Raw genomic sequence first — 19213 nt, 5'->3', positions numbered from 1 at the left:
AGGTCTTTAAGGGAATGGCCAGTTAGATTAAAATGTTGACTAACATGGCTACCTCTCTTACAAATAGAATATACACATTCGGGGTATTGCAAACTCTCCAAGGATAGTTCCTATAGGTCACATGCCTCTATTTTCATAAACCAGTTTGCATGACCAATTTGCATAAACTCATAGTTGAGTTATTCATATTTAAAACACATTTCCATAACCCAGTTTCTATAGCCCTTGTATGACGGGTCTGTGGCAGAGGGAAGAATCTCTATCCTGTGCTCTGCTTCAGTTTATCTATCTGTAAAATGAGCATAACAATACTTATCATTCTTTGTAAAGTACTTTGAGATCTACAGCTGAAAAGTGCCATATAAGAGCCAGCTACTGGTAAGTGGCAAATTATGGATTAAAATATGCCATCTTTTAAACCTCCATAGTCCCACTGAAGGCAATTTTGTTTCAAAGTGTTTAAATGGAGCCAGAATTACTGCAAATGGTACTTAAAAAAAGAGAATCTTCTAAGTTTTAAAGGATGGAAAGTATAACACACCGGGAAAAGGTACATGTGAAGATTGGTTGCAATGGGAGAAATTAGGTGTGATTACTAATTTTGGACTAGTAATTGTAGTTTAGAGACAAATGAAAGCCTCCTGAAAATCCACCTGGAACAAATATAATGGAAATGGATACACAGTAGCCAGGCTTAGAAACCAAAGCATGAAAAATAATTTAAATGTAAAAAGATTTTAGAACCTTATGAAAAAATGGAACTTTTAGATTGCCAATAATGTCATATGTAAATTCATACTTCCCAGTATGTCAAATATTCCATACAAATTCAATTTCAGAATAGCCATAAGGCACTACAGACTACTGTTCATCAAAGATAGAGGTTTATTCACAATAACTTATTTGACAGTAGTTGGAAACAAAATTAGTCTGGTAAATTGCTCACAAATAACATCTGACATTCTACAGCAGGCCATTCTTTTCAGAGCAATTGTCAGGCGGTTAAAGTCACTGGGCTTTGGTCTTCCATCATGTATTACCACTGAAGTGTACTATATTCCTCTAGAGCTGTACTATTTGATCTTATTGACTGAATATGAAATTTAAACTGAAGGCAGGATTTTGGTCAGTTTATTTGGTTGGCACAAATGTGATATTAGAAGTATTATAGTGACCACGTTTTGTTGGGAAACCATAATTTGATATATTTAAGAGGTAATGCATTTTAGGCCTCATCCAAGGTCCATTGAGGTAAATGGGTTTGGGATCAGCCCCTTTAAGCAAACACCAGAGAGACACTAGATTTAATGTAGTAAACCAGTACAACTTCATTGATGTCAGCAGCATTGCATCTATATGTCCCATGGTTAAACTTATTCTCCTTCCTCCATTAACACAAGTCAGTTAAGATGCTGTTGAAATGAATTTGGAGACGCATTAAGGCATTGTTGCTCCCGAGAGAATGAAATCGGTAATTTTGACGTTAGAGGTCATAAGGCTGAATCTCACAAAAATGAAACAAAGCAGTTGTGGGTCTTTGGCAATGCCTTTGATTCACACAATACTACTTGTGATTTCTGTCGCATGGACAGTTTTCTATCCAGTGACTCTTGTTACCACAAGATAACATTCTTGTGGTATAACATGACACTGTTTACAGTTCCTTGGTGAATCTTTCAGCTGATGATCAAACGGAATGTTTGTTCCACATTTAGCCATTCATGGTCCCTCTCCAGTATCTTATCATCTTTTGGTGGTTACAGTTGCAGAATGAAGGCAACTGTTTCCATGGACTCTAGCTAACTTGTAGATGGGACAGTAGTAATAGCAGAAGTGCGTGTATCCTAAATTTATAAGAGTCACCTGTGATTTAGAGATTTACGGATTAAAGTGATCAGATTTTGGTTGAATCATGATTTTCAGGATGTGCTGAACACTCACCTTGTTAGGATGCCTTAAGTTGGGGATCCGGATATAGAGACACTAATCTGTAATAAACTGGCATTCCAGTTTTGCAGTGGTAAAATCTGATCAGTCAACAGGTAGCATACACATGTGCGTTGATACATTATTTTAAGTTGGGAGTCGTCTTGCTGAAGTGGCTTAGATCTGATGCTACCAGCACAATGTCTCATCCATGAATGTAAAAGACGATGGTCTCTGGGACCAAATTTCTACCCTGCTAAAAAGCGACACTGTTATAAAATTCCCTGAAAAAATAAGGTTTTCTTTTAAGTAGCAGTTTCATAATTAGCACAGGCTTAAGTATTTCTAAAATATAACCAGCGTTGTCCTTTCTTGTAATATTAGCATGTGTCTTATGATGTTCTCTCTCGGAGCCATGATCGTATGGAAGACTCTCACTGTTCATTTTTGAAAACTAAGTTCCCTAGTCTCAGGGTAGCAGTGAGGAACTTGAATGTGAACCCTAAAGTCTCACAGAAGTCAAAAATAAAAGAAAATCGGGTTAAAAAAACCTCCATGATTTTTGAATGCTCGGGCCTGTCATACCCCTGTAACTCCTCTGGGGCTGTGTTTAAAATGTATGTCGAGAGTGGGCAGAGCTTTGTTGTTATAATAGAAATAAAACTGAATAAATAAATACCCAACAGTTGCACGCTTGCTTGAAATTGCACTGAGTGGAATGAACCCCCCCAATCCTTTCCCTGCAGTGCCACTTCCAAAGAGCAGCTCCCATCGGAGTTAAGCTTTTGGGGGTAGGTCTTGCAAAGTGCTGATCCTGCCAACTCCCTTGCTTCAGTTTGAACACTGGGATCAGGGCCACAGGACTCCATGCAGGATGGAGCCCTTGGGGGGAGGGGGGGGGATGATTTTTGGCAGGCTTCTGACACAAATCTCCAGACCAAGCATCCCCCCACCCCTGAAATCCGGGCTCTGGTCCTGGAGCAGTTCCCTTGCCAGTGCATGTGTGTGTGCGCGACTCGCGCCCTGTCCCCACCCCTCGCGCACTCCGGGGGGGGGGGGGGCTGGGGCTTTCCCTCCCCCGGGCCGAGCGGAACCCACGCGCCTCGCTCGCATCCTGCGCCCTCAAAAGGCCGGGGCGGGGGCCCAGCCAGCGAAAAGTTTTTGCAGCGGGGAGGCGCCTGGCGCGGGCTCCGGGGCGCCATTGCGTAGCGGGAGCGGCGGGGGCAGCGCCCGGGAGGGCGGAGCGGAGCCGGGGCCAGCGGGACCGGGACCCGCCGCGAGTCGGCTGCAGCCTCCGCCCTTTGTCCTGCGCGAGCCCCGCGCGCTGCCCGCGGCGCCGGCCCCAGCGGCTCCCCGGCCCCGCGCTGCGCTCAGGAGCCCCCGAGGGGACGGGATGGGGCCCCGCCGGGCGGCCCCGCGCCTGCTCTGCCTGCTGCTGCTGCTGCAGCTCCTGCCGCCGCCGGCCGCCCGAGCCCAGGACGAGCCCTCCTGCCACGGAGCCTTCGACCTGTACTTCGTGCTGGACAAGTGAGTGGGGCCCGTGGGGCGGAGGGGAGGGGGCGTGTGTGTCTGCGTGGGGTGTGTGTGTGTGTGTGTGTGTCTGCGTGGGGTGTGTGTGTGTGTGTGTCTGCGTGGGGGGGGGTGTCTGCGTGGGGGGGGGGTGTCTGCGTGGGGTCTGCGTGGGGTGTGTGTGTGTGTGTGTGTCTGCGTGGGGTGTGTGTGTGTGTGGGTCTGCGTGGGGTCTGCGTGGGGTGTGTGTGTGTGTGTGTGTCTGCGTGGGGTGTGTGTGTGTGTGTGTGTCTGCCTGTCTCTTTAAGTGGGGGTGTAGGTGGGGTGTTGTGTCTTTCTGAGTGGGGTGTAGGTAAGTGGGTTGCGTGTATCTCTTCGCGTGGGGTGTGTGTCTCCGCGTGGAGTGTAGGTAGTGTGTGTGTGTGTGTGTGTCTCTTTATGTGAGGATGTGGTGTGTCTTTCTGCGTGAGTGTCTCTGCGTGGGGTGTAGGTAAGTGGGTTGCGTGTATCTCTTCGCGTGGGGTGTGTGTCTCCGCGTGGAGTGTAGGTTGTGTGTGTGTGTGTGTGTCTCTTTATGTGAGGATGTGGTGTGTCTTTCTGCGTGAGTGTCTCTGCGTGGGGGGTAGGTAAGTGGGTTGTGTGTGTCTCGGAGTGTATCTCTTCTTGTGGGGTGTGTGTCTCTGCGTGGGGTGTAGGTTGTGTGTGTGTCTCCATGTCTCTTTATGTGAGGGTGTCAGTGTGGTATGTCTTTCTGCATGAGTGTGTTTGCGTGGGGTGTAGGTAAGTGGCTTGCTTGTGTCTCTGGGTGGGTCTCTCTGCGTGGCGTGAAGGTGGGGTGTGTGTCTCTCTGCCTTCGGTGTAGGTGAGGGGGCTGTGTGTGTTTCTGCATGGGGTGTAGGTGAGGCCTCCTCTGTGACAGCTTGTATAGTGGGAGTGCTGAGAGTCATTGAACCATCTGTCAATCTGTATATGATGAAACCACTTCAAGTCAAGAGATGGTGCTATGCCCCTGCCCCACTAGTTCCAGCACCTGCCAGTCTGGAGGTGGGGGGGGCCATGTGTAGTGTCTCTGCATGGGGGTGTAGGTAAGGGGGCTGTGTGTGTATCTCTGTGTGGGTGTTTGTAGGTGAGGGCTCTAGAACAACTTGTAGAGTGGAGCTGTTGAGAACCATTGCCCAATCTATGAAACCCTGTGTATGATGAAACCACTTCAAGTCAGAGAATGCTGCCATGTCTCCAGCACCCTTAATTCCAGCATTTAGGGGTGTAGTTGGGGTGGAGGTGTCTCTCTTCCTGGTGGTGTAGGCATGTGTGTGTGTGTGTCTTCATGGAGGTGTAGTAGGTGTGTATATAGGTAGGCTGTGAGTATCTGCATGGGGTGTAATTGGAGGGCTTATGGGTAAATGGGGTGTGCAGCTCTATATGTGGATGTAGGTGGCGTGTGTAATTGGTGTGTTTCTGTGTTGGAGTGTAATTGAGATGTCTCTTTATGGAGGTGTAGCAGTGGTGATGTGAGTGTAAGTGGGGTGATAGTGTGAAGGTAGGGTTTGTGCCTATGTGTGTGGAGTACTGATGAGATGGTGGGGTTGTATCTATGTGTGGTGTATAGTTCGTCGTGGATGTGTCTCTCTATTTGGTGCTGGTGTATGGGGTGTAATTGGGATGTGAATATCTGTTTGTAAGTGTAGTTGGGTGTGTGTGTGTGTATTGAAGTATAATTAAGGAATGTGTGCAAATATTAGTTTTTTGCCTGCCTCTGTATGTGGTCTATAGGTGGGGTGTTGAGGTGGTTTCTGTGTGCAGAATATAAGCGGGGTTTGTGTATCTGTATAAGATTGCACTGGAAAGGTTTGTGTCTGTGGGTTGTTGTTGTAGGTGAGATGTGCAAGTGGTATTGTCTCTGTGTGTGGGTGAGCAGACGTGTGATGAGGTTTTGTTACATTTTGTGTTTCAGTGGATTATAGTAAAATGTGGTATATAAACAATAGGAGAGGGGTTATGTGTTTCGTTCTCCTAAGAGTAGCACAGGGTGAAGGGGGATGTGACTATAGAGCTGTGGTGTCCAACCAGTTCTGAAGCAGTAGCCACTGTGGTGGTTACTGCTATAGTGAACTAGCCACACTCAACTGGCCAAATAGCCACATGTGGCTAGTGGCTAGCGTGTTGGATACCACAATGTATAAATGGCTAATTAATTCAGAATGGCATTGTCTTTGGAGGTTTGAATTTCCCCGTACTGCAAGGTGGTGCCAATATCTGCCTTGTGGCCTTTTGCAAAGGGGTTCCCTTTTGCCAAGAGCAGGCTGAGCTCTTACTGGAAAATGGTTATCTGTAGCGCTGGTCAGAGAATGGAATGTTTTGACATTCCAAATTTTGTTTCACTCCAAACTAGAACAAAAAGCCAAAATTTCAAAATTTCTCACAGAATAAAAATTTGATTCAGATCCATTGAAATATTCCATTTCAATAATGTCAGACTACTTCGTTTTGATAAACCCTTTTTGTTTCAGTAATGTCAAAACGTTACAATATGATACAATATTTAATACTACATACACATAGAACATGAATATTTTAATACCACATAAAAGCATCTGTTTTTGAAGATCATGGTTTGAGAGTAAACACAAAGCAGACAGAAGTTATTCAAGTACAGAAAGTGGAAGAAGACCTGTTGATTGAGGTGTCAGGAGAGAAGCTGAGTCACAGGACTGAATTTGTGATCTTGGGGAGTACACTTTGTGGCATTGGAGAGAAATTGGGAGAACTGAAAAGAAGAGTCCAGTGTGCATGGGCAGCAGTGAAAAAGGTGGCAGGAATATTGTGGAACTGACAATTGAGTAACAAATTGAAGGGAAAAATGAAGGGCCGCACCTGCGGGGGGAGGGGGTGTCCGGGCAGGGGAGGCAGCCACAGCAGCGCTCCGCCCTCCCCCCCAGGACCAGCCTGAGCCTTCCTGGGCCGCAGCCCCTGCCCGCTCACTCTGGGCCCGGTGGGCAGAGCTCTGTCTGCACCTCCCTGCCTGGGTGTGGCCCCCACTCACCAGGTTGCACATGTGCACGATGGGGCTGGGCTTGGCGCGGGGGGGTGAGGGGAGCTGGGCCGTGCGCACGGGGTTGTCATGTATGTGTTAGTTTTGGAAACAATGGGCCCTAAGGAAAAGGAAGATGATAAGATACAGGTAGAAAATAATGTACTGGGAAGAATGACAGGTAGGCAGAAGGTAAAGAGGGAAGATGAACTTGGGTTTCTCAGGCTATGTCTAGACTGCAGGCTTCTTTTGGAAGAAGCTTTCCCAGAAGAGATCTTCCAAAGAAACTTCTTCCGAAAGAGAGCATCCACACACAAAAGCACATTGAAAAAGCAATCTGCTTTTTCGTGACATAGCGTCCATTCAGTGTGGACGCTATCTCGCATTTAAGCTGTGATTACTGTGGATATCAGGGCACCTCTGCTTTTTCCTCTTTCCTCTTATTTCAAAAGAACTCCATCTTCCACGTCCACACATGCCTTTTTCTGAAAGAGCTCTTTTGAAAAAAGACGTCTTCCTTGTAGAAAGCAGTTTACCAATATTGGAAAAACTCCTCTGTTCTTTCAATTATTTTTTCCCCAAAAGAACGTGATTGCAGTGTGGATGTAAGTGAAGTTTTTTTGGAAAAATGGTCATTTTTCCGAAAAAAACTCTGTAGACAGTGTAGACTTAGCCTCAGTGATAAAGAGACTGGAGAGCTCAGGGTTGAGGTGTGATGAGAATAAAGATCAGCAAAGAGAGCATGGAAGGATGAGCAGCAAAAAAAGGATGCGGAAGACCAAGGATGGATTGGGAAGACTGTCAAAAAACGTTTGAAGAAAAAAGGGCTGCAGCTGCACGACCTATGAACTTGTACCACTGAATGGCATAGAATCATGAACTCCGCTGCCGTCTGTAGCTGTGGCAGACATGGGAGAGAAGTGAGGTGCTAAGAGGAATGAATTGAAACAATAATGTCAAAATGAAATCTTTTTACTTTAATGAAATCTCTCAACATTGTAAGTTTGTCCGCTGTATCGTTCAATGGGCCTGGTCCAAGACTAGGATCCCTAAGCTCTATAGTAGCATAAATAATAATGATTATCAAAACAAAAATGAGAAAATCAAAGTGAAACATTTCAACATTTTCCATGGAAATTTTTATTGAAACTGACATGTTCCCACAAAATGTTTTGATTGACTACCTGTGTTTTCTGGCAGACAACTGTGTCATTATCATTTTTTTTTTTTTAATTTTGACCAGGTCTAGTTATCTGGATGTTATGCTATCCTCTTTTTGGGAGGGCAAAGTTTGTTCACAGTGTGTCATGTACAAAGTGGTAAGGTAGAGGGGTTTGAGGCAGGCCCTCAATTTGTGAGAGTGAATGTTTTTGTTTTAATCTATGGATCTGAGAAGCACAATATAGCAAAAATGACATGTGCCATTCTCTGTATTGTGCCACATGCTATATGAATTATGCTGTGCAGTAGGCTGACAGATTGTCATGGTAAGATGATGTGGCAGAACCACCACAAACTTGCCAGAGATCATTGGAAATAATGTAGGAATGTATTATGGTAATACTGTACCTCTTCCGCCTCCTCCTCTCCCTTCCAAAAAATTACACAGATAGAAGTATTTAAGTTGCAATCTTTATTGATTCGTTTCCTTGAAATAAGACATACTAATTTGTTTTTTTTTCTCTTTCAGATCTGGGAGTGTAGCACAGAACTGGGTTGAGATCTATGATTTTGTAAAACAACTCACGGAAAGATTTGTGAGGTATGTTTTCCCTTTGGTAGCTTCTGCTTTTAACTGAAACTGGGATATGTTAGAAAACAAATCCTTTTGGAGGGTTATCAGTTGGAAACATTTCATAAATATATAAAGTGTTTGAATGCTAATGTTCAGACAGACAGGACAATAAACTCTCACTTTATAATGTCACCATGTTTGGAACTTAGTAAAATGTTAATTTGCAAGCATCTTTAAATATTGGATTCTTAATTTCTTTTTAAGCTGATTAGGTTATAGCTGATTTAGGTTATTTTTAAACATTGCTTCCCCCCTAAATAGCATCAGTTGTTTCTGAAATATTATTTGTTTGCATCTATTGTTTAGTGTTACTCTAATTATACAGTTCACTATAAATATATCAGAACATTTAAAGTGAACATGCTATCCAACCAAAAAGGGAGGGAAAGCTTTTGCTTCTCCAGTGCAGGCAGATGTTTAAAGTTGTGCCAGTTTAATATATGCCTTGTGCAACACACTTTATCTATAAATAACATTACTTCTCTGCGGACAAACATGGCTGTTATACATTGGCTTGCTGTATTTTTTTAAAAATTAGGAGTTAGTGTAATTAAACACCTTCCTGTAAAAAAAAAATAATAATAACCCACAGATACAGGATGTTATGGGAGTTAATTTTTTCCTGTGGAAAATGAAATACAGTAAGCAATTGTAAGCTTGCCCAGCTAATGAAGAGAACATGAATAAGGGTTGCGTAATTAAATAGCATGTCCATCCATCTCACTAAGGTCAAATTTTATGGAAAAGAAGCCAGGGTGACAAAGTTGAAAGTCATTTTGTGAGATGGGGGGGGGGGGGGGGGAAGAGGGAGAGAGAGACTCTGAAGAGGTTTTGGCCATTCTCTCTTTCAGTTCTTGGTGCAAAAGGGTGTGTTTGTTCATTACAAAGCCCTTGGTACATCCTCAGCTGTAGCCAAGTGACACATCCTTTTGCAACAGCTGGATTAGAACGTGGTTTGGCTTCATCAACTGAAGAGCACAGAAAAATCAGGCTCATATATTCTAAATGATTTATACCCGTACTAAGGCTCTTTTTACGCAGCTTAATTAATGTATGCTGCTCTCCATATAAACAACAGTCAGTCCCCCATTTACATTTAAAAACATTTGTTATGGAAAGAACAACAGAGTTGTTTTGTTTAGTAGTTGTCTAAGGCTGTTCATTCCAACATGTGGTGAAAACATTGAATGGATTCATTCTAAACATTAGATGATACCGGTGTGAACTGTGCCTCTGTTTTCCATTTTGATTGGTTGGCAGGATGGTGAGCCTGCAGCAGTAATATCACACATTCATTTCCTGTGCAATATGCCTATGTCATGGAATGGGATCTGTGTATGTATATAGATATTTTGCCCCTCACTCTAGAGTGAGTGTTTGGATAGTGAAATGAAATAAAGGATGTTTTCAGAGGATATTTTCTATATTTTTAATGACCAGTTCAAATAGTTAAATCAATTTATAGCTGTGAGGTAACTCAAAGGCCTTGCATCTCAAATAAAAAGATCCCTCTTGTGATTTTCATTAGCTGCTAATGTTATTCAATGTATTGCAGACTGGAAGCACTGTGTGGTCTGTTTGACAATTAATGGACTAAGGGCCTGAGTCTGCTGTCTTTTCTCAGGCAAAATATCAGTGAAAGGACTAGGACAGTGCCTTATATCAAAGCAACATGCAGCAGATCTGTCACCTACATGTGTTATAATTTCTCTGATGCTTACGATAAAATAAAAAGTTTTAAAAATTATTAACACACGGGAACTAAAATATAATCCTTCAAATTAATATTGACCTTTGTCCTTATCAATTTTAACTTAAACCATTCACGTAGCCACACAATTACTGTGTCTCTTATAACAGTTTCATGTCTCTTTGATACATTTATAAATTAATCCGTTATGGCTGTGTCTAGACTGCATCCCTTTTCCGTAAAAGGGTTGCAAATTAGACACATCGCAATTGCAAATGGAGCGGGGATTTAAATCCGCCCGCTTCATCAGCATAGAAATAGCTGCCGCTTATTTCCGGCTCAGAGCTTTGCGCCAGTCTCATTTTAAGAGGGATAAGGGATCTTTCAGAAAAGGCTTTATTTTCCGAAAGATCCGCATCTAGACTGGCACTCTTTTCCGGCAAAGCTCCGAGCCGGAAAAAAGCGGCAGCCATTTTTATGCTAATGAAGCGGGGCGGATTTAAATCCCCGCTTCATTAGCAATTGCGATATGTCTAATTTGCATCCCTTTTACAGAAAAGGGATGCAGTCTAGACACAGCCTATGATTTCAAAGAGGAGAGGTGAGAACTCATTTTACAAACATCGCTGTCTTGGCTATCAACAGCATCAGTTTCTCTTGGCGGGGGATATGAGGAACAACTAGTCTTCAACTGATGCATGTTATGTAGTTCCTTTTACTATTAGTGGGGATTCAGAATGTATATTAAGGGAAAAGATAGATCCCTTACTTAATTGTATTTGTTGTATTGCTGATTATGGCGCATATTTGCCAAATAATTCTTTTGAGAGAATTGTTTTTAGTTATTACAGACATATTTGAAGAATATTGAAACCTGTTCATTGAGAAACTGCAGAGAATGAGACTTTGTTTTAAATGAAATAGCCAAATTCAAACCTGGAATAACTGGGTGCTACTACTCTAATCTTACTAGTATTGTGCCTTCTTACACCAGATCTGAATTTGATCCAACTGTCTTAAATTGTATCAGATTTTGAAAATGGTAGCTTACTTTTGCACAGGCCCAAGTTTCATGCCCATAACAATCAGCGCGTGTGCATAAATTAAAATTGTGCATGTGCAAAAATGTATATGTGCAAATGTTCGAGTTGCATATTCACCCATAGTTGGGAGAATACAAAAATGTGCATGCGTGCCTTAAAAATTTGAAGCCTCGTTATATTGCGGAATGCGGTAAGTACCTCAGCTTAACTTGTGTTTATCTACAGCCTATGACCAAGCAACTAAGTAAACAATAATTATGCTTCTGCATTTTGTAGTGTGCAAGAAAGATACAAGTGCAAGAAGTAAACAGCTCTTTCATTCATTGTTTTCTTCTGCACATTCTTGGTTTGTAGTTTGAAAATGTGTGCTTTGGAAATAAGATGATGAAAATAATGCTAATAAAGAAAAGTAAAAAGATGAGGGATGGATATACTGTATAAGGGTTTTTTTGTCATTTGTCTAAAATGTATGTGTTTTTCTTTTCTTTAAAAGCCCCCGGATGAGATTATCCTTCATAGTGTTTTCCACCAAAGGACAAACCATTATGCCATTAACTGGAGACAGGTTAGTTTGTTATTCCTTTTCTTTAGGGCTTTTACTGGATCAGATAACATTAGCAAAATGATTGATCTGTTCCAGGATGAAAACCTCTGATTCATAAGGCAACTGAACATTTCTGTGTTTATTTTTGAGAACATCCCAATGGATGGTCCACTAAGTCAGAAAGAGAGAGAACTTCAAATGATCTTTGTCTCAACTCTACCACTGTCTTGATGCGATCATAGGCAAGTCACTTCACCTGATGCACTTTCTGATGCATTTTCTTCAAAATGGTTATAATGGTACTTGCTGGTCTTTGTAAACCAAAATCCCTCAATGCAGAAGTGCAGTGTAAATGCTCCATTTAAGACAAACATTATATTACATTAATATTTTGGATAAATGTGGAAGTTGCATAAAGCCAAGAATTTTTAAACTAAAAATTCTGGAAAAAAAATATTATTAATTTCAAAATAGCATCAGAAGGTATGCGGGCATCTAGGATCACCCTGAGTCAGTGGAGGTCTGATGGACTTTATAATTGCTGTTTATGGCCTTGAGATGAAGGAGAGAGTTGAGTTGTTTGCTGCACTTCCTGTCATTTGATTTGCACATCTTTGTGGGCATAAAAAAAGACTGCTTGTTCTGTTTTCAAAGAGAAGACAAAAATGACAACTCCTGGGAAAATCAGGAGGTCAGTGGGAAAATTGGGAAGCAAAAAAGTACACAGAAGAAGGAAAAAAAACATTAGAAAGGAAGATCATTGCAAAGTAAACCAGTAGAAAAAGTCATGTCAGAAACAACAGGAAATCTACATTATGCCATGTGGCTTCCTGCAGAGAGTCATTGCAATATTTTCAAGGGACACAACTCTAGACTGTTCTCACATCAAACTACTGAAAACTCTGATGTTTTTCCCACACTTCCCTTTTGAACCAAGTCAAAACAGCATGAAAAGCCCCAAAACAGAACGGTGAAGTAGTTGGAGAAAATGCGTATGGGTCGATCATTTCAGATAACATAAGGAACAGTTCTTGAATTATGAACAATTTGTGAAGTAATTGAAAAGCCATATGAACTGCTTGTGAGAGACCAAAGTGTCCCCTTGCAATTGAGTCATCTTGCTATTCCACCCTAAGCCATGGTTTATCATAATTAGTTAGTTGCTGGGCTTTATAATGAATAAGCAAACTGAGAAAACAGATTTACTAACAGAAGTATAGGCCAAGATTTTCAGAACTGGGTGCCTCAAATTATTCTTCTAAGTCTATACTCTGGTAGCTGAAAAGGTATCCTGACTTTCAACATTGCTAAGGACCCAACAGCTCTCACTGACTTGAACTTTTGGTCTGTGCTGTGGGCAGAGGCAGAGAGCCAGTGGGCTTATAAACCACAACATCAGTTACTTCAGAGAGTGCAGAATAAGGCATTTGAGGCACCTTTTGAAGTCAGTGGGAGTCTTTCTCTTGATTTCAATAGTTGCTTACTTCTTTTCGAAGCCATATCTCTTCCTGAATACCCAGAGTCACAACTGAGAAGGGTTGCACTTTGAATGCCTAGGCAGACTTTTGGCACCCCTCCACATAAGCACAAGTGCTGTTTCAATGAGTCAGACAGAGTAGGATATTCTCAGATGTGTGAAGGGAGTTAAAATGTACTTTTCTAAGAAAATGAGTTCTAGAAAGGAGAGTTCTAGAGTTTTATTATAATTGAGTTCCTCTTCCTTTTGTTTCTGTCATCCAGTATTTTCTGTGGCATCAATATATGCATGTTTTTGGGGAAAAATTGCTCTTTTGTAATTCACTAGGCCGGTTGCAAAAGGGGAGGAGGAACAGTGTTCTCTGTGAGCAGAGTGCTTAAGCTGCTACCCAGGAGAGAGTGAAATGCCTCCCTGCTGATTAACAAAATGCCTACAACATGTGTTTCTACTGGTGGTGCACAACTGCACATGCCTCAGTGCACATAACAAAATGTATTCCGTGCATGGGTGGAAAAAATGAGAGGAAATGTTGACAAGGAAGATGGGTAATAACACCAGTTACCATATATGCATGACTGAGTAGAGAGATTTTTAATGCAGATGTGATCTGAACAAGTTTAATTCTAAATATTAGGGGGATCAGCAGCAGAGAACAGCTTAGCATGTTTGGCTCCCATTGGTTCCAGCCGAAAATGAAGGGCACAGCACATGGCAGTATTAGGGATTTAGTGGAAATAGTACCACTTGGTGATGTAATACCAATGATTTGTTAGGAGCTGTATTTTGTTATTTGCTAATTCACAAATCTCAGCAAACCATAGTGAATTTCCGGTCAATTGGTTCAAGCTAGTGAACCTTTATTGTACAGTATTTGAATGAATACAATCCTAATAATTTATAAAGTAAAGTTCATACTGATTTTTACAACATATTTCAACTGTTATGACAGATGCTAAGAACACACCAAACACTTAAAGTTAACAATGAATTTTGTGTTGGGGACAGGATGAGAGGTGCCATAGTGACAGTCATAGGCTAAAATCTTCTTTAAGCACAGAACTGTACTATTTTAACAAAAATAAATGGCTAGGAAAAGTAGGAGTGTTTTTACACACGAGAAACGCATCATGTTGCATTTTGTATACTCCTGTAGCCAGCTATATGCTGGCAGATGTAACTGTAGTTTCCATATCCTGGCTCCTGCCAGCTATAGGGGGATTCAGCCCTATGGCCAGATGCATAGTGTGATCCTGATGTCTTCACTTGGGCAGAACTCCATTTGAAGTTACTGAATATTTTTGCATGAGTGAGGGTTACAGGATCAGGGCTACAGTCTTTCTGTATGCTTTTATGGCAAGAGCCAGAATGGGCTTCTCTTTGTCTTGTGATGCATGTGCATGTCATGAATACACACAAGCCTCAGCCCTGCAAAGCATTTCTACATGTTTAACTTCATGAGTGCATTCATAAATTTTAGCATGGAAGGCCTGCCAGAATATAGCCAGCTAGAGCAGAATACAGACTATGTTGCGATGTGCATGGAACATAGAGAAAGATGCATCTGATTTTCCAGTTACCCACTTTTTTTCATACGGAGATGACAAATGAGTCCCCAGTGTTGTAGTAGAAACACTGAAAATGTAGCAGTTCCCTCTGCAAGGGAGTTGCTTGGGGGAGTTTGCTTTTATGATGGGAGGTCAGATGTGTAAAAAGCACATGTCGGTTAGGAACTTCTTATTCATTTATAGGATTCAGCTGAGGAGAGTGATGTTCAGGGGTTATTTTCGGTAGCGCAAGGAGCATATTGTATGCAGATGTGGGATAAAACTTCCCTGGCTTTCTCAAATGACACATTTTTTTTCCCCCTTCAACAAGTATGTGGATGCTTCCAAATACACCTGTTGGATTAGTACAACTTTGTGGCACGGCTGCATTTTGTTGGAGAGGATGTAATCTCTCATCTGCTTTTTTGGGTGATGTACTTAATTGGGAATCAGAATGTACTTCCAAAGGTCTGTTGGTGGTCTGATATGCTCAAGCTCTCCTGACTAATAATGTGAGATGCCGGTCACTACAGAGCAGGATGGTAAATTAATGTGAAATTGGAATGGGCCTAAAGGAGCTGAGAGCTTCAGTTTTAAAAACTTCATCCATTTTTATAAAAACTGAGGTTCACAAAACAGACTAAACCTCTGTTGAATTTCACTTGTGTGACCTGATGCTTATGCAGCAGACAATTCCAGCCAACACTGACCTGAGCAGTTTTATTTTACAAGGTCAAAGCCTTTTACTAGCAAGAAGTGGCATTCAGCAAATTTCTTGAGCATATTTTTTCAGATGTGCTCTGTCCAACACCATCAAGCAACATTTTGTTCTATCTCTTAGTGCGTGTCAGAAGTACATTTGTTCAAACAAATGCAAAGGACGTTAGTGTATGCGGCATAGTCTTCTGTTTCTTTTTGTGTGAGGTACCCTTGTTAGAGGCCTGGTCCAGTGCTTGTGGAAGTTGCGGGCCACGTATCCTGACCAAGTACCATCTATGGGCTTGTCTTCATTAGGCAGACTTTTAAAATTGCTAACATGTTTGCAACATTCAGAGCCCTAGTGTAGACCGGCCATTGGCTGCGGACTCCATTTCTAGCACTATATTAAGGCAGGGTTACGTGACACAGTTCAGTAGCTGTTGGATTGTCTGTACTTGGCCTCCCAATATTGTAGGCACCGCTTCAACTGATAAATGCTATGTAATAATTCAGTCCACGTGAAGAGTTGCCTTGCTACACTAGACCAGCTGAAAAGGAAAGCCAAGGTGTGTGCACAGCCATTGTTGGTGTGTTGTAGTTTATTTTACAGTGGGGCTCAGTCCTTTGCTCAGTTGCTTCATTAGGCAGTCTATGCCGTATTCTGAATTGAGTCCGACACAGTGTGGTCCCAGAGATGGCAATGCAATCCGTGAAGAGTTTGGCTCCCCTCTGAACAATATTCTCTAACTCTTGTGTAGGATCTGATTTAGTCACCCTTATTCATGTTAAATAGCACCTACCTTCATGAATAGAGTGTCTGAAGTAAATGGGTGTCACTCCTGTGAATGAGAGTAGTGTTCACCCGTGATAACAGCACAGAACTGGGACCATAGAGAGGAAAGACGTGGGGAGAACGGCAGAACTCCCACTGAATTCAGTCAAGCCAGGATTTCACTGACCTTTTCAATCAAGGTTAGACTCGCCATGATGGAAAACTTGTAAGAATGGTGTGATTTGCTGGAGCTGCGTGGGGAGGAATTATCTAAGCAATTATGAAGCAAAGAAAAAGAACAGACAGGATAGCTATTATAGATTAAATGTGCCTTGTCTAAAAGACAGAGGTGTGATGCAGCACATATGTTGAATTGAGAAGAGATGTTCTATTTGTAATCATTCAGCCTAAACACAGACCGGCTGCGAGCTCCAGGCGGGAGTGAACGGAATCATTTCCGCCTCCCGCTCCCTCCACCTTTAGTCTGACTTAAATCGTAAGTGAGACCTGCAGAGCTCTGAGTCATTATTAAGATTGTTAGTTCTTTGTATGGTGGCAGGGCCCAGGTACCCCGCCAGCAATCTTAGCCCCATTATGGTAGGAACGATACAAACACGTAGAAAGATGCTCCCTGCCCTGAAAAACTTAGTCTGGTGGCTACAGCAATGAGTAAGAAGTGGGGGAGAGCAGCGGAGTCCTGACTAGCTTGGGAGGGGGAGGTGGACCACCCCACTTTGTTTCAGTGCATGCTTTGGTGCTGGAAGACAGATGGTGACCTGCTCTGTGCTGCTGCAGAAGTTAGTTTTTGTCGCCAAAGATTTCACCCGCATCAACTGCAAAAAGGAGGCCTGGAGGTGCCAAAGTGTCCTGTGAGGCCTGGTCATGAGGCATGCTGGATAAAACCGAGCTGATTGTGGGAGAGCTATTTTTGCAGTATGAAATCTGTTTCAGAAACTGGAACTTCAGTTGCTGTTTGTTTCTTGGCAAGCAGACCGCTAATGCCTGTGGACATGCTGCCACTCATTTCTGGCAAGCATGGAGTATGTGGTTTATAATCCTGCATTTGTACATAATCCATTTCAAGTTGTTTCTATAGATGCTGAATGTAAAATATTTGGATCCAACAGATTGCATTGCCTTACGTAACTTGTTCCCTTCCATCTATTTAACACAGAATCTCTTCCTTTGCCATTGAAACTGTCAATATGGATATCAGTTGCTGAATGCAAATTGAAAGTTGCATCTACATATTGTGCTTCTGGAGTAAAGCTTCTAAACATAGAGAAACTTAATCAGTGGAACAAATTACTTGTGCAGGGCATTCGGGCCGGGTGGCGTTCCAGTTCTTTTTTTCTTTGTCTGCCCTAAGGAAGGGTTTCATGCCATCTGGAAATACTTGCCTTGCCATTCCCTCGCTCTCTCTCTCTAATTGTCATCTGTATTTGTCGTGCTCTGTGCATTCTGGGCCAAATGCAGATCTTACTAGGAGCATGTCCATTGATTTCATTGGAAGTTTGCCCAAGTGAAAACTGACTGAGAACCTGAGTCTGTGGCACTCTTAATGTAATCCTTGTATTTTTGCTACTGCCGACTGCATTCAAAATATCTCCTTTACTTCTCCCCATTTGCTTCTACAGCCCCATTCCCACAGCCCCCTCAGAATCATTGGTAGATTTATCCTTTCAGTTCTCCAGTTTTACAAAGGAGGAACTGCACTCCACAAAGGTTAAATGACTCCTCTGAGGTCACACATGAAGCCTGTGGCAAAGATAGGAATTAAGCTCAGCTCTAGTCTGTTTCTTTAACCACAAGAACATCCTACAAATGCTGAAAGAATGAACAGATTTTTTTCAGACAAGGCACTTTAATTAATCAATATAATACTGCCTTAGCAGCTTCTGACTCATGAATGGCCCCTGTCAGTTTTTTTAGAAAGATACACCATTCCTTTATGCTGCTTGCAAAAACGAAGTTGTGTATCTTGGTGGGTTACTTTTTTAATTTGTGAGTGCCTGGAAGCTAAGTAAATGTAGGCAAGCAAACGAAGTAAACTTCAAAAGTATGACATCGTTCCCACTAGAGTGTTTGAAAATTGGTAGAGGGAAGTCGGTTTGCAGCATACACTCCCATCTGAAACATTCCACTTGGATCTGTCTCCTTCTGAGTCACCAAGCATAGTGCAATTTATGCACGCTATATCTGTTACCACAATACAGCTTTCATTGTGATTTTTTTAAAATTTGTCTCTGCATATTGCTTATGAGCTGAAATGGTTTTTTTTTGGGAGGCATGTTTTAATTTCAAGGTCACGCTGAAGCCCTCTTTTATACAGTGTGCACACAGCACATCAAAACCTGTTAGTTTTACCAATTGTCAATGTGATTTTTTTTTGGCATTGTTTATGAATGGAACAACCTTTTTGTCTTGTTTTTTTAATTATTCTCAGAAATGAAATCGCAAAAGGCCTCCAAAATTTACGTGAAGTAAAGCCAGCTGGTGATACATATATGCACGAAGGATTAAAGCTAGTAAGTTATAATTGAAGTAAATTCTGTTCTCCTGATGTAACAACAAAAGAGCATGCCTTTAAAAACATTTTGCATGCATTTTTTTTGCATGCAGTAAGCCTGTAAGAGCCAAATTCCGAGGTCCTCATTCAAGCAAAGATTGTCCTGGTGGGAGAGAGAACCCATGTAGGGGATTGGAAATGTTATGAGGTTTCCTTAAGAAGTTTATTTTGTATTGTTCCCTAGAGGCAGGAGGTAGACCTTAATTTTCCCACATGGGATAAATAGCTAACATTGTACAGTTTTAAAGAAATGAGTATAGTAAATAAACATATCAGCTTTATAGTGTTGCTGTTATTATTACAGAACATTAATATAGTCTCAAATTTCAAAGTTTGTTTACAAACAAAGACACGGCACAATGTGACCGAGGACTAGTGATTTTAGTTCCCTTCATTTTTGGTGTCCAATCTGCAGCGTTGTTAACTCTTGTGATTTTATTGGGAGTCTTATACTATTTGATATTTAACTTAAAGAGCCAGGTCCTGGAGATTCCTTGGTCAGAATCCCACTTTGCGTTTAAAAGAAAAAAGTACGCTTCTGGCTGTCATGATTGTGGAGAAAAATTTGAAAGGTGTGACAGTGCAACCTAAGGCCTGAAAAATTAGAAGACAAA

General features: G+C 42.0%; 1 protein-coding gene across 1 annotated transcript in view; it reads left to right on the top strand.

The window, feature by feature from the left end:
• Window positions 1-3010: 3010 nt before the first annotated feature.
• The window catches only part of ANTXR2 (ANTXR cell adhesion molecule 2), a 193047-nt gene continuing 176844 nt past the window's right edge, over window positions 3011-19213 (top strand). The window contains exons 1-4 of the mRNA XM_075929467.1: window positions 3011-3453; window positions 8157-8228; window positions 11488-11559; window positions 18477-18558. Of these exons, the coding sequence (XP_075785582.1) occupies window positions 3320-3453; window positions 8157-8228; window positions 11488-11559; window positions 18477-18558 (360 nt within the window). The 5' untranslated portion in view covers window positions 3011-3319. The remainder of the gene's footprint in view (window positions 3454-8156; window positions 8229-11487; window positions 11560-18476; window positions 18559-19213) is intronic.

This window comes from Pelodiscus sinensis, chromosome 5 (assembly GCF_049634645.1).
Source record: "Pelodiscus sinensis isolate JC-2024 chromosome 5, ASM4963464v1, whole genome shotgun sequence".
Taxonomy (NCBI): domain Eukaryota; kingdom Metazoa; phylum Chordata; order Testudines; family Trionychidae; genus Pelodiscus; species Pelodiscus sinensis.
This window is presented reverse-complemented; position numbering and strand designations above follow the sequence as displayed.